This window comes from Temnothorax nylanderi, unplaced genomic scaffold, assembly GCF_030848795.1.
Source record: "Temnothorax nylanderi isolate EJ_2023f unplaced genomic scaffold, tnyl_v1.0 TNYL_tig1337_pilon, whole genome shotgun sequence".
NCBI classification, from domain to species: Eukaryota; Metazoa; Arthropoda; class Insecta; order Hymenoptera; family Formicidae; genus Temnothorax; species Temnothorax nylanderi.
The window spans coordinates 1-16,523 of NW_027250399.1; the positions used below are offsets into that span (position 1 = coordinate 1).

A 16,523-nucleotide genomic window follows, 5' to 3' on the forward strand; every position below is an offset into this window, starting at 1 on the left:
TCGCTTAAATAATAAATTAATTGGAAATGATTTTAAGAGAAATTTAATTTACATATTTATATTAGAGAATATAGGTTTTGCAAATATATAAGATTACGACTTTTTAATTCTTCGTTAAAATATCTTGTCTTACCAATTTCGTCATCAAATTAAAAGCCAAGATTTTTTTTTATGAATATCGTTAAAAGTGAAGAAACATAATGCACACAGAAGACTACGTCTGTCGCGATTAATCGCCACTAAATATAGGGCAAGCATTAATAATATGCGCGTGCTTATACACATTACGCACACGCATACGCGCAGGGTTTGTCGATACGTTAATGACACATATCGTGCGATACTGGAAATACTAAGAAAAAAAGAGAAGGAGATATAATAAAAGAGGTAAGAAGTATAATTGAAGTCTAATTGAATATTAAAATTCTGTTAGCATGATAATTTGTATTAAACAACTGTAGCGGAGAGAAATAATAAGACATATGCAATCTGTCAATCCAATTATAAATAATAAAACCGTGAAATTCGATAAATAAACTAATTTTTAGTTTGATTTAACAACATTTGCAATTTTATTAAGAAATTTTGTTTATGTCTTTGTATCATCAACTATGGAAAAATTTCATACAGTGTAGACTACGAATAAATAATTTTAATTTGCATTAATATACGTTCCTGAAAGTATATTATATATATTTAACGTGCTTGTTAAATAATTCTCAACAAATTGTCGAGTAAATGTATATCCGTGCAAATCGAACCCACCAAAATGTTACCATAAACATCTATATTTTAAATCCTAAAAATTTAATGTTTGATTTAAAAAAAGTATGAAAAGGAGTACAGCTTAATGTGTTCTATTAAAAAAATTGCTCCAGAATCTAAAATATTTTATTGGAAAATTTTACCGAGATGTCCCTTTTGCCGCACGCGACACGTGATTCTCATTCCAAGCTTGATGACAAAAATTGTCGAAGTCGACGTACGTCTTCATTGTATCGCGAGGCGCGGATTAGGCAATCATCTGACACTCTCAATGAGGCGTTATAAAACACCGCTTAAAAACAGACACGAAATAGGAGGGCAGAGCAAGCATGATGAATAAGAGAGGAGGAGGAATCTCGTAATATGGTAATACCACACGTTCGGTGGGGCATTGACGTTACATAATGGTACACGAGAGTACAAGAGGCATCGCGCGCGCGATACACAAACTGGCTGGCTATCAGAAACCTCGGAAGCCATTATGCAACGGAGATGCGGGTAACAAAAGAACATCATCCCGCTATGCAGCAACCTAATTCAAATTTTACTTTACAATTGTAAGAAGATTTATGAAGAGGTTTGCACACTTGCCAATTGACGATTTTAATCGAAAACGATAATTCACCAGAATGGACGGACTGCTCGCGAATAAGAAATTGCCTTTGACTCATAAACTTGTTAGTCAAATGAGGTCATCCGTTGATCCAGGGGGGCGGAAAGTGATTCACTGATACTTAACGTCGACTGTGATGTAACTTGAGACAGCAACCGGCGACAATTTTACTCAATTTTACTCTGTAGTGTGTGACTCTGAAGTTCGTTTAAGCGTCGTTTATAACAATCGTTCAACACTTAGGGAAAGTGCGAAAACCAAAACGGAAAGTACAACTGTATTACGACAATCAAATTAAATTTGCGCAGCGCTCCGCAAATTCCTCACTCGATACGTGTTAATTAATTCAAACACTTTATTTAATTCTCTTGCGTTATGATTATGTCAAGAATCTCTTTAATGAGAATTTCGTCTGAGAACTTTGCATAACATGAAGATATTTACGCAACGCTTTTATCTCGTCTACAACAAGTTTAGAACAAATTATACAAGATGTTCTTGTATCAAAATCATCCAGTTAATACTTTCGCATAAGTATACTATTCGAATAGAGAAAGGATATTTCTTGCGTTAACACTTTGCAGATTCAAAAAATTCTACTTCAGCATTCGCTAGATACTTTCAGTAAGCATGCAGCGGAGACACCGAGACACACAAAGGTGTCCTCTCTCACGGTGCATCCTAGTAGATTTCGTAATACCGATCGCGAGATGCCTCGGTCTGAGGTCGGGTCGATTCGCGCGCTGACTCGCGGATAACCATATGTAAGCAGCTGTAATGTACGGCGCACGGCGAGGCGATTTCGTCACCGTTGTCGAGCGTCGACGCTTTACAATAGGAACGCGCGCATGAAAGGTTACGTACCTTCGGCACTGTGCTGGAAACAGTTATGAAATACGGGGTAACTGCGCCCGTCGATTCTTTCATCTCTACACGAAGGTACGATCGTTTCACTCGCCGTGGCTTCTCTGAAAGAACACGAAGTCCTTCTAGATTGGGAGGCATTATTTTGTAAGCAATAGATTCAATCCACTGTTATCCGTTCAAACACCATACGAGTGATGACCGATGATGTGGTACTATATCTCTTCGTGAATTAAAAATGGTAACTGATAGTACTACATTTTTTCGTAAGTTAAACCTGGTAGTAAGTAACATAGTATTGCACCTTTTGTAGATATTTTTAAATAAGTGCAATGGCCGGCTCTCAATGTAAATTCGCTTACATAAAGGAATGATATAGAATGCGTGCAGTATTAATATACGGTCTTCTTCTTCCTTAAGAGCCATATTCTCAAGAATGTCGGCAGTCAGTAGCATAATTTGAATTTTATCCATTGCCGTCCTAATGAATGTTCTTATGCTCAGCTCATACCGGCTACAATCATAAATTCTTTAATTAAGTTGTTTTAGGCCTGTTGAGTCTGCGTTTTCTTTTATTTTGCCTTGAATTTTTATATGCAATAGCTGGTACTTATTGTTACGCATTGCATGTCCAAAATACTCTAGTGTTCTTTCTTTAATGGCATAATATACACATATGTAAAATAAAGTATACGGTCGCGAATGTGTTAAGCAACAAAACACATTTTCTTATTTAAAAAATCTTTTTAAATTATTTATTTACGAAATATCACAAAATTAAGATTACTATTGTAGTTTTTAAATAAAAGTAGTAAATTTTTTTTGCGAATAATTAATGTTATGAAATGTGCAAATATCAAGAGATCACGGTAGTGTCTCGCGCCAAGTACGCGCGGAGCGAAACCGACCGTGACTCTTTTACGCGACGCGACGAGTTGCGAGTACCCGCCCATACAGCACATGATATTATTCGAATGTTCTGTACTTGTACTGTAAATATACGTACCGTATATAATATACTTCGAACATTTCTATAACATCTCTAGTAGTATATTATTTCTCATAAGTCTCATCTTGGCCCCCTTTTATTTATTTTATTTATTAACGATATCGCTATGTATATTAAATATTGCCTCTTTTTACTATATGCCGATGACTTGAAAATGTATCGAAAAATAAATGGACTTGCAGATGCATTATTATTGCAACAGGATCTACACAATCTTGAGGTCTGGTGTAAGAGAAACTGCCTTCGACTCAATGTTTCTAAATGTTTTGTTATACATTTTACCCACAAACATAACCCACTTCTGTATGACTACATTCTTGATGGTTTACCACTCTCAATAAAGCATAATGCTCGTGATCTCGGAGTTTTGTTTTGCGCCGACTTATCATTTAACAATCACATTCAACTTATTGTTTCATCTGCGTATAAAACACTTGGCTTCATCCTCCGCTGGGGAAAGTATTTTGTAAATATCTCCACTTTAAAACTGTTATATTGCGCGTTGGTTCGCCCGAAATTGGAGTATTGCTCCACTGTATGGTCTCCCTATTATAAATGTCATATTGAAAAGATTGAACGCATACAGCATAAGTTCTTACGCACGGTAGCCTACCGCATGGGAAGTCCTATGGCTATTACCTGCCATGACTATTATCCCATATCAAGAAGACTTAATTTAATCACTCTAGAGAGCAGGAGATTAATTTCTGACCTAACATTAATTTTTAAATTATTAAACAATTTTATCGATAGTCCTGACCTATTAAAAAATATTTATTTAAATATTCCAATCAGGAACTTAAGACAATCTCCCATTTTTTATGTTGAATATCACCGTACTTTATATGGCGTAAACTCATGTTTGAATAGGATGATCATCTCGGCAAATAATTATGCCAACTTGGTTAATTTCTTCGGCGGCAATGTGTCTTCTTTTAAGCGGAAACTCATTTGTTTACTCTCTTAACATTACTTATTGTTTTCTGACTGTATTTTTTATCTAATTTATTTAAATTTTTATAAACTACATTCTCTCGTGTATATACTAAAGGGTTTTTTACTCGTAAATAAAGATTATTATTATTATTATTATAAATTCTCAGGACGTACTTGTAATATCTCACAGTAGTATATTATTTTTCGTAAATTGTCAGGACGTACTTGTAATATTTCACAGTAGTATATTATTTTTCGTAAATTCTCGTATACTACTCAGAATATAGAGTGAGTCATTTTAATAGACGCAAGCAAATATCTCGAAAAATATGAAAGATATGGAAAAATGTTTTGGACAAAAGTTGTATGGTCTAAAGGAGGACATATGATTCTGATATGAATTATGTCGTAGATGTCGTCGTTTTCAAGAAATTTTAAAGGCGACTAATTTCTTAAATTGAACTTGATTTTTTCCTTGAAATAAAAGTTGTAGATCTCGTTGAGACGTTTTCAAAACACTATAATAAAGTTCGCTTTCTTCTCGTTAAGAATTTCCTTAAATATTTAAAATTTTGTTATAATATTTTTAATATAAAATATGAATATAAATATCTCGTAAAGTATTTACTTTTCGATGACTTTACCTTCATACTTTTATACGTCGAATAATGAAAAAAATCGATTGTTGTAAAAAAAAACAAAAAAATATTTAAACATATTTGATTGCATTTTATAGACGCATTTAATTTTGCAAAATTGCAAATGTAATAATTAATATTATTATTTGCTTTCTTTTATTATTCTACGTATAAAAGTATAAAGTCGTAGAAAAGTGAATACTTCACGAGATATTTTATATTTTATATTAAAAATATTATAACAAAATTTTAAATACCTCAGGAAATTCTTATTGAAGAGGGCTCTATTATAGTGTTTTGAAAACGTCTCGACGAGATCTACAACTTTTATTTCAAAGAAAAAATCAAGTTTTATTTAAAAAATTAGTCGCCTTTAAAATTTCTTGAAAACGACGACATCTACGACATGACTCTTATAGGAATCATGTGTCACCCTTTAAACCATACAACTTTTGTCTGAAACATTTTTCCGTATTTTTCATATTTTTCGAGATATTTGCTTGCGTCGATTAAAATGACTCACCCTATAGAAATTCAATTTGACTCAATCTACCATTACGCTAGTAACACGCGCTGCCACCACGCGGCGTACATTCTTGTAATTAAAAATCGTTACGCGTTCAATATAATAGACGAGCCTGCGAGATGCTGCAAAATGCTTAAACCTTGATATTGTTTGCTGCGGACAACTTAACGGCGGTATTCATAGTCGGATCTTATATCTAAGATCGTCTTAAGTCTGGTCAAAAGCAGTCTTAAGACTCCGTCCAGCCAATCAAATGACCATATTAGCAACTTAAGACATTACTTAAGACGGTCTTAAAATAAGATCCGACTATGAATACCGCCCTAAGTCGCCTTAAGTGATCCTCACGTAGCACAGTACAGAAGGCAACAAACATAATTTCATTAATTTAATCTAACATAATAAGTATATGTATATAGTATACCGTGCACATTCTATCCTTGGTTCTATTGGGATTTTCAGTCGTGACGTAGCCATGACGTCACAAGGCCAAGATGGCTGGCCTATTCCTGAAAGTTGTATGCAAACATACAGTCTGAGGTGGTTTATCGTGCCTTTTAAACGCATGTGATAAAAAAATGTACCTAAATATAAAAGAAATATGTGCATTTGCACAGTGCACCCCTTTCTCAAGGAATTTCATGGAAGGAGAAAATTTGTTGTGCTGTGGACAGTTATTAACGTGCGGGATAACCTCTGAAGATGATGACAAATGGCATTTAACTGCATATTGCCTTCAAATGTCAGATGTTAAAGGTGCACCTCATGAAATAAACACAGTTGTAAAGCAGGGATGAGTGCAAAATGCAAACACACGGTTGCAGTTTTGCTATATTGTAATCGGTAAGTACATATAAAAGTTATTAATGTATACATATATTAACAATAACACATGTAGTAGTATGCTGTTTCTAATCAATGTAAACTTTTAGATATGATGTCGACAAATAGAATATTTCCTGCACCGATAAAAAATGCATCTGGAACGTTCAACACAGCGTGGCTGTAGATGGGTATAAATCTGCACCTCTGGAAGATCACAAGTGTTTTAATATTTGTGAGAAGAAATCAACTTTGACTGATGAGCAGATAGACTACGTCAAGAATAGATTATTTACAATCCTATCAGCGTTAACAAAGCATATGTATGATAAAAATTGAATTTTTTACAAGTATCAGGAGAGTAATAATCAACGCTGACTGGCAATATATAAATTTATTATATCTCACGACGTTTCGACCGTCACTTTCGGTCCTTATCAAGTGTTCTTAAAGTTACATATCGCTTACAAACAATTCAGTCCTGGCATTGTGCCAACAAGCTAAAAGTCAAGAACTAAAATTATGAAAAATACAAAAAGAGAGATGAAAGGAACCATGGTCCAAACGATGTCCTTATATAAGTCCTAAGGACAGGTGTCCTAAGTTCAGAAATGGACAACCTTAGGACACCTGCCCTTAGAACATGACCTACTAGATAGCCTTGTTGGAAGGACATATGACTTTAGGTCTAAAAGCTATACGACCTAAGGACATGAAGACATGTCCCTAGGCAACATGGCTTTAGGATGGGAGGATATATGACTATAGAGCGGAAGGATATACGACCTAAGGACATGAAGATATGTACGACTATAATAAAATCAAATAAATGTATATTGAGCCCAATCAATGACATCGACAATTAATCCAATGGGGCAACATTCTGCAAATATTGGAATTAGAATACATCTATTCACACACACACACACACACACACACACACACACACACACACACACACACACACACACACACACACACACACACACACACACACACACACACGCACGCACGCACACGCACGCACGCACGCGCACGCACACACGCGCACGCACACACGCGCACGCACACACGCGCACGCACACGCGCACACACACACACACACACACACACACACACACACACACACACGCACGCACGCACGCACACACGCGCACGCACACACACACACACACCCACACACACACACACACGTCTTTCCTTTACCTTGAAGACTTTTATTCTTATAGAAAAAAAAAGATTTATACTAATTTTTTAATAGAAACTAAATAAAGACAGTTTTATGAGCATTTCGTAATTTACGTTTTGTATACAAAAAATCTCGAATAGAAGAGAAATCGGTAAGCTGCGACGCTCAAGACACACACATACACTACCTAAAATATAATGTTTTTTATTTAAGGCCTAACTGTGACCTCACAGTTCCGATTTTAGCTTTAAGATATTTGTTTATCTTCGAAGCTCAAGCGGGACGATTCTCCTTCAATAGAGTCCTCTTCAGTTCCACTTCCTCTTCATTCATACGAAAATTAAAAAGCTCTGAAAAAGAAAAAATGACGTTATACATCTAAAATAAAAAAAATCTTAAAATATGTATGTTATATGGCATATGCTGAACCGACACAAAAAAGTTTAGAACCAGTTTTAAAGCAATAAATCAATATAATTACGAGTATAAAACTATATTATTTTTACAAGACTCATGGAAATTTTGTTAATTATGATATATGATGAGAAACATTGTAGTAACTAACGGTGTATGCAGGCTCTTTTCTCCGGTGTGCAAGCTGGTCTTGGCTCCTCTTCGTTTTCTGCTCCATCTTCTCCCTTCTTGCGTGAGCGTGCTCCAGTTACTGATCGAAGAGCCAGCTTTTCACGCTCCCAAAGAACATCAGCCAAGTTCTTTGTAAATTGAGAATCCCCTAGTTCACCAAACTTAGCTGTCTTCTTTGCGATCTCGTACTGTTTTTTTGTCAACATACAGTCCTAAAAATAAAAGAAAAAATGTTAAAAGCAGAACAAAAATACATATTGAGTAACCGGGCTCAAGTTACTCTACCAAAAGCTGCGCGTGGTCATTCTCTCCGTGAACGCGGTATAGAACCACTTACATTTGGATATGATGGTGTTTCTGGTGTTTCTTGAAAAGTCGAAGCCGGAGGAACAATGATCACAGGCGTTTCATGACTAATATTTATAGCGCTCTCTTCTATATTGACGGAACTCTAAAAATGATAAAATTATAAACCAAGCTATTAATATTTTTTTTAACTCAAATTATGCAATACAAATTGTTCAATTACTTAATAAAATACTTTAAGAAGTCATACCATTGATGCCAGTGGTTGGGTTTTCTGAACATTAGTATGGATTGAGATTGTTGATGAGCTTTGCTCTGGAGATATTTCAAGAACCTAATAAATAAGAAAAAATATGTAGACTCTTAATTTGTTATCAAATTGAATACATTAATATTGCTTTGTACAAAAATCAAAAAGAAATAATACTTCTTCACATAAAATAAATGGTTGTGCTGTTTTTTCATTACTATTCATCACTGCCTGTTCAATATTCAAATATGGATCTTCCTTGACAGGTGATAAAACAGGAGTAGGAGTTTGACTTTCAATAAGTGTAGGCATTGCTGTTTTATTTGGATTGGTGGTGGTAACTAATTTTCTTTGCAACTCATAATTCAAGGATCTCAAAATTTGTACTTCCTCTTCTAAAACTTCATGACTGTTTTTCAATTCAATTAGTAGTAGATCCTCAAAAATTTAACACAGAATATGACAGGGCTATTAGGGTCGAACGCAGATTTTGGTGCGTGATGTCAATCAGTAGATTTATTCATCTAAATACATTAGTCCGAACGTTTCGGCTCCATTCGAGCCATCCTCAGCAATAACAATCATGTGTCACGCGTTCAAACTGCCATATGGTAAGTTTACCGATTAAATTGTCGGAAACATCGACCAAATGATCGATATCTGAAAATTGACTAGATATTAGAGTCAAGTAATAAAAACCGAAACTTCAGCAACTCACCAAAGGGCCGAACAACGCGGAAAATAAAACGGTGTATAAGCAGAATAACTCGCGAGGAGACTCAACAGTCTCATCGACACGCCAAACAACGATGAAATGACAATCTCTCAAAGGAGAAGCGTGTCAACAGTCTAAACAGTGTCGCGGATAATACATAGTGTGTAGAGTCAATGAGAAAAATAATAGAATAAATATAACCAATCGCAAGGCAGGATCTCGCCGCGTCACCAAGTTATTATATCTACAGATAATAAAAAGTACATAGGTGTAACTTATAATTTATTTACACTCTACACACTATGTATTATCCGCGACACTGTTTAGACTGTTGACACGCTTCTCCTTTGAGAGATTGTCATTTCATCGTTGTTTGGCGTGTCGATGAGACTGTTGAGTCTCCTCGCGAGTTATTCTGCTTATACACCGTTTTATTTTCCGCGTTGTTCGGCCCTTTGGTGAGTTGCTGAAGTTTCGGTTTTTATTACTTGACTCTAATATCTAGTCAATTTTCAGATATCGATCATTTGGTCGATGTTTCCGACAATTTAATCGGTAAACTTACCATATGGCAGTTTGAACGCGTGACACATGATTGTTATTGCTGAGGATAGCTCGAATGGAGCCGAAACGTTCGGACTAATGTATTTAGATGAATAAATCTACTGATTGACATCACGCACCAAAATCTGCGTTCGACCCTAATAGCCCTGTCATATTCTGTGTTTTTCAATTTTTTGAGTTTTTCTAAAGCGTTCTCTTTACTATCAGTTTCCTTTTGAAGTTTGATTTTAAGTACGTCCACTTCCTGATTCAAAGCTTTCATTTTTTTCTCTTGATTTTCATATTTGAAGTTTATATCTTGTGTTTCTTTTTTCTGCGATTTTATTGTACTCGAAGATGCATCCTTATCACCATTCAAAGAGCTCAGTTCTTGGCTATCTCCAATCAACACAGAAATATATCTCTTTCTAGAATTACTCATCATTTTTTCCTTTGAAGTTATATTCCATAATACAAATCATGAAGGTTAATCATTAAAACAGAATAAATCACTTTTACTTCACCAGTCAAATAATAAACAACAATGGAAATATTAATAATCGAGTCTACTGGCCATTATAATCGCCAAGACAATACGACCACGATTTGGTTCGATTATCATCAAGACGCTTTTTTTATTTTTAACCAATATAAATTGATGTAATCTTTGATACTTATATATAAGCATCTCATTTAAATAATAAAATTTATTACGAAAAATATTAATCATTAACTTTGCTAAAGTTCAATGAAAGAGATTTTGTATGTTTGCACTACCAAGAAACACCTGTACTTTAATGCCTATAAATAAACTATATCTGTAAATAAAAAATTCGAAGAAATAACATTCGGCAATATGTTATGCTGTTTATTATTGTGCTCTTATATTTTACTTTCACATACTCTATTTTAAAAAATTTTGAAAAGCAAAAAAAATCAGTTGGATATGGCATAACTTACTTTCTCGACTTGTGCGTAGCTATCTAACTTTGTTTTTAATGGGAAAAACACCCTCTTTTCATTTAGGGATTTTTCTAATTCTTCGACAGTTTCTGATGATCATAAAGTAAACCGGTAAGTTACAAAAGAAAAGTTAAAATTAGCTTGCACGAATAATGATATATAAGGAAACTTACCAGCAAATTGTAGCAGTACTGCCTGATAATACCCTGGAATGGGTTTTTTGCTATTCCTTTTTTTTATATTATCTACGTGTAAAATTTTCCCTTCTTTCTTGAGTTGCTTTTCTGGAGTATCGGCGTCTTTTTTGAACCAGAACACCTGGTACTCTTTATTTTTTTCCAATTTAATAGTTTCAAAATTTTCAAAAAATTTCAAAGGTCTCATCATTTCTGACTTGTCAGTCACAAACTTAACCCAGCACCACATCTTTGTCAACTTAATCCACAAATAGTACAAAAAAATAATAAGTATGACAATGCGATATCAGATTAGTGGCTGTTTCAAACATAACTCACTTTGTTGCCAACACGTTATCTTGACACGTTATGCTAGAAACAAGATATAAATATGTAAATATATATGAAATATACAAGTATATATTTTATAGAAATCGAAAAATCACCGTATATTTCTTTAATATCAGATTTCTTAGAACATTTTAAAACAAAAATCCTAATATTAAAATGTCAAGGTTACAAATGTTTTTTAATGAGAAGCGATCATATTTTAAGAATAACATAATCGTTTCCTATTTAAAAATTATTGTAACCTCAAAATTTTTATAATAAGACTTTTGTCTTAAAATTTATTTTAAGGAATCTACAGAATACGGTGGTACTGTATAACAGTGTAAGTATATGAAAATAAATATTTAATATAAATCTATATTTTATAATAAGCACATATACATTGATTGTATATTGTATTTTGATGTGTGTAAATCGCGCGTGAATCGAAGTTAACCTTTATTTATCAAAAGACATATCGACAATGCAGTTAATTATATAACGCTATGGCACAAAAAATGTTCACATCTCGATCTGTTTGAAGTTTTTAATTTTAGACACACATCTTGGTTTGTCGCAAAAGTACCCAGGTACCAAGATGACATCTAATTGACGTCTAGAGACGTCTCTAGACGTCAATTAGACGTCATTAAGACGTCATTTGACGTCACTCTGCTACTGGGGTAAAGACGATATGTTTACTTGATTTAATGCAGCGTTGTCCAAGAGTGGCACACGATGATAGTTTCGTTATTAGTACCGCAACCCTATGTAGACAATTGATTATAATTATCGAACTCTCTTCTCGCATGTTTCATCGCGCGGTTGATTTAAGGCTCCTCGACACAGCGATACCAATTTCGAGCCTCTGCGCACGCTCCCTGCGCATGTAAAGGAGCGTATACATACGTACGTGTGGCGCGCTCGTCCATCGACGCTCGTCGATAATTAAGACGAACGCAGCCTAAAAGTCAAGACGAACGCAGCCTTAATTTGACACGTTCTTCGGTCGTGATTCGTTTTCATAAAGAAATTTAGGATCATAAATATCGCAATCAAGATTTGTTCTTTGAGATAGAGAACGATCATTCTCTGCCAAAAAAACGATATAGAGGATATTTAACCTCACTAAATCCCGACAGAATTTTTAAGAAGTTGCAAATAATATTCAACCACAAGAAGATCGCCAGTACATATTAAGTGCTGGTTGTGAACAGGTTAGTTAAAAATCAATGTTTTAACAAGAAAATTTTTAACCATTATTTTTTGTTAAAATAAAAATCTTAACAAAAAAGTTATTTGTAAAAATATAAATTTTTTTTAATTACTGTATATTTTCTGAAAAGAAGATTATTTCTCTTAAATTATAACTTCACTATTACTTAAGATAATTGATTATTTTCAGAATTGTAACCAGCACGATGAAAGAGAGCATGATGGGGACGAATCAGATGGAATGAAAGATGGATATATTTCTTCTGTGCATGAGCAACCTCAAGAAGCATTTTTAACAAATCAAATAAACAAAGATGTATCTGATTCTGACAATGATCTTCAAGTAAGTGGAAAATCAAGGTTTAGTGATGTAACCTTAACTGATAAAGTGTGTACATCCCATACAGCAATGTAATATTGCAGCAAAATAGCTGTCTAATACTACATAATACAAATATTGTTGAATTATTACATTTAAATATAATTAGCGTTATTCCATATCAGTAATATTACTGTTATTATTAATTAATATAATAGTAATATTACAATGCAATATCTCAAAAATATTTTTGTAATATTTCAATCTCATTGTAATATTACCGTAATATTATGCTATGTTAAACGTCAATCTTTTGTACTGTTTGAAATTCCTTTGTTATATATAACACATTTTTATCTCTTGTGTTTACGTTTGTAAGGAATCTTCAAGCTATCCTATTTCATCTGCTGAGTCAAGTGTGGATGACAGCAATTCGGATGAAGAGTATAATGGTTTCAATTTACAACAGAATCCAGACCTTCAAAGGAAATTTAAAGATGGTTTTGCAACAACAAAATTTGAATGTATGCTCATGATTCTTACTTTCTCACTTCGACATAGCCTTTCAACTGTAGCAATGGAAGATTTATGTAAGCTTATAAATTGTCTCTTTGAAGAAGATGTGATTCCTACTAGTGAATATTGGTTCAAGAAAACTTTTGGAAGTAACCTTCCATACAGAGTGCACCTTTATTGCTCTGATTGTGATGCGTATATTAGTGACATAAAGCAGCTAGGAAATGAGATTAGGGTTTGCCCTTGTCCAGTATGTTCGAAGACGTGCACTGTTTTTAACTTAAATAATGGATCTTTTTTTATAACCCTTTCACTTCGTTCACAAATTGTGGACCTGCTAGAGAGAAACAACACCAGATATCATAGAATTATTAAACTATCGCTGGAATAGGGAGTCTGGGGAAAAAATGACAGATATTTATGACAGGGAAAAATACAAGGAACTTTGCAAAAATGACAACTTTCTTTCTAGTCCATTTAATCTAAGTTGTTGTATTTCGACAGACGGTATTTCTATTTATAACAGTACAAAAAGAACACAAACTGGCCAATAATAATACGTTTAAATGAGCTACCACCTCAATATATAGGTTTAATCAAAATAATTTTATTCTTGGGGGATTATGGTTTGGAAAAAAAGACCCGAACATGCTGGCATTTCTTATTCCATTTTTGAAAGAACTAAATCAATTATACAAATTAGGTTTTCATTGGAAAGCACCAAATGGAGAAAAAATTCACAGCAAATTAATTGTTTTTAATTGTATTGTAGATTCGGTTGCTAAGCCTTTGATTCAGTGCATCAAACAATTTAATGGCTATTGGGGTTGTAGATATTGTTACCATCCAGGGTGCGTTTTAGATGAAGGAAATAATCATGCAAAGTATATTATGACTAATAATGATTTGACGCTCATGAATGACCTTAGCTTTGAGTACACGGTTGACCAAAAAGATAAAAATGGTCAGCATAAATTGTTTCATGTAAAAGACCGTTCAAATGAAGAAATGCGTTCTGACATGAAAAGAGCTGAAAATTTAAGGGAAGATAACCCTAAAATTGACATCAAAGGAGTTAAGGGACTGAGTAGCTTATTTCTTTTGACATATTTTGACGTAGTATTTGGTTTTGGGATTGATTGGTTACATGCTGTTTGCTTAGGTGTTGTAAAGTCAGTTGCAAACTTATAATTCGATTCCACATCGAAAGGTGCACCTTACTATTTGTCAAAGGCAAAAAGAAAACTTGTAAATAATAATCTGTCAAAATTAAAGTTGCCTGCTAAATTGAGAAGACGGGACTTAAATATTGAAGACAGATGTCATTGGAAAGGTAATGAATGGCAAACATGGCTGTTATTTTGCAGTTTGCCAGTTTTAAAGGGTATTCTCCCACTTTTGTATTTAAAACATCATTGCATATTAGTAAGCGTTCTTTTTGCCTTTCTAAAGGATAGTATTGAGCCTGAAGAATTAGATGAGGCAACATGGATGTGTAGTCAGTATGTCACAGAGTTTCAAGTTTTATATGGAAAGAAGAATATGCATTATAATATTCACCTCCTTCTTCACATTGGTAAATGTGTGAAATTAATGGGACCTTTGTGGACTAATTCTCTCTTTTGCTTTGAATCATTTAATGGTTCTCTAGCACGTTTGGTAAAAGGAACAAGGGGAGTAATGAGTCAAATTTCACAAAAGTATTCTAGATTTAAAAATATACCAAGATCTATACATGTATATGGTGCTCGCGAAAGTGTCATTTCATTTTGTTCATATTTGCTTACATACAGAATTGTAACAATTGCATCAAAAGTGAATGGTGTGACACTTTTAAATAAACCCATATCAATTATATTAACAGAGGAAGAAGAGAATGCATTCTTTGAAGCTGGAATTGAAGTGACAAATCTGGCTTATGAGCGCATGATAAAAGATGGGACAAAGTTCCATGCAAGTTGTTACCGTAGAAAAGGAGTGAAGTCTGACGATACAACAGTCATACTGACAAGCGGTGCTTATGGGATAATTAAAAGAATAATACTTATAGGCGAACAGGTATTTGTTCTTGTACATTTCATAAATATAGAAAATAATGAATTTCTCGTAAGACATATTTGTGGAGCTAAAAGTCCACATATTAAAACTTGTTCACCAACAGTTTATGGACGTCATAGTTTAGAAAACGTCAATACGGTTTACAAAAAAGCCATATTTATTAACACAGAAGAGGCAGATTACGTGACAGAATTCCCAAATGTGTTTGAGACAGACTGAGGGCGGGTTATTATAAACGGTGTTATTATAAACAACCAACTATTTTATATATTAAAGATATTTTATTCGCATAATTATAATAATTTCTATTGTTCGTAAATTATGTACAAATTATGTTTTGTAGATGATTAAATAAAACCGATAACGACATTGTTGTCGTACATATATATCTTATGAAAAACAACAAAGTTTCTGCATATATGCCTCTCCTTCGCGCCATATAAATTCATTTATTGGTGGTTTTAACGATAACAAACTTCAATAATAGTCGACATGAAATTCTTTTTAGACTTTAATATCTCCGATATCGTTGCTAATAATAATTGATTAAAAACATATCTTTCCATGTCCTTAGAACATAGGGACAGATGGATCTATGAATACGTAGGTCAGAAGGGCATGTCCTATGGTGTGTCAAAAATATAAAGGACGTATATCTTTGCTTATGAAGGTCAGAAAGGGCAAGTATTCTGAAACAGGATATCATGTAGGACATGTGCATATTGATGAAGAAGAAGATGTTTTAAGTTATCGAGAGCATTCAGGACATGTGCCCTTCCTATGAAAGCTAATAAGGACAGATGTCCTTAGATAGAACAGCAGTCAGCTATCTAAGGACACTTGCCCTTTCTGGCCTTCATCAGTAAAGATACATGTCCTTTATACCCTTGACACCATAGGCCATGTGTCCTCCTGACCCACGTATCCATAAGACAACTGTCCCTATGTTCTAAGGACATCGAAGGACATCTAGGACATGTTTTGGACCAGGGAAAGTATAAAGTAAAAAACACCAAGTTTAAATAACTTACAAGTTTGCGCGTCATATGTAAAAGAAGTGGTATATGAGGGAAAAGCATGTCAGCAACCCACGAGTGACAAAGGCACACTGATCACGATCAACGTTAAATGTTCTTTATTATTATATCATATGCCCCAGTCAAATTATCCTTATGTGACTGTGAT

The 16,523-nt window shown here is 34.0% G+C and overlaps 1 protein-coding gene and 2 long non-coding RNA genes across 3 annotated transcripts; 2 read left to right on the plus strand and 1 right to left on the minus strand.

The window, feature by feature from the left end:
- The first annotated feature begins 5,861 nt into the window (after window positions 1-5,861).
- Window positions 5,862-7,007, plus strand: LOC139787214 (uncharacterized). Its single transcript, XR_011722559.1, has 2 exons — window positions 5,862-6,194; window positions 6,284-7,007. It is a non-coding gene; the product is annotated as an uncharacterized lncRNA (long non-coding RNA).
- Window positions 7,008-7,550: 543 nt separating this feature from the next.
- On the minus strand, window positions 7,551-9,380 carry LOC139787213 (uncharacterized). Its single transcript, XM_071726291.1, has 6 exons — window positions 9,222-9,380; window positions 8,681-9,163; window positions 8,504-8,587; window positions 8,285-8,398; window positions 7,928-8,159; window positions 7,551-7,712 (listed from the first exon to the last, which is right to left on the minus strand). The coding sequence occupies exons 2-6, from the start codon at window positions 8,813-8,815 to the stop codon at window positions 7,636-7,638; spliced, it is 642 nt and encodes a 213-aa protein (XP_071582392.1). The 5' UTR covers window positions 8,816-9,163; window positions 9,222-9,380; the 3' UTR covers window positions 7,551-7,635.
- A 3,672-nt stretch (window positions 9,381-13,052) lies between these two features.
- LOC139787212 (uncharacterized) lies at window positions 13,053-15,724 on the plus strand. Its single transcript, XR_011722558.1, has 2 exons — window positions 13,053-13,288; window positions 15,145-15,724. It is a non-coding gene; the product is annotated as an uncharacterized lncRNA (long non-coding RNA).
- The last annotated feature ends 799 nt before the right edge of the window (window positions 15,725-16,523 follow it).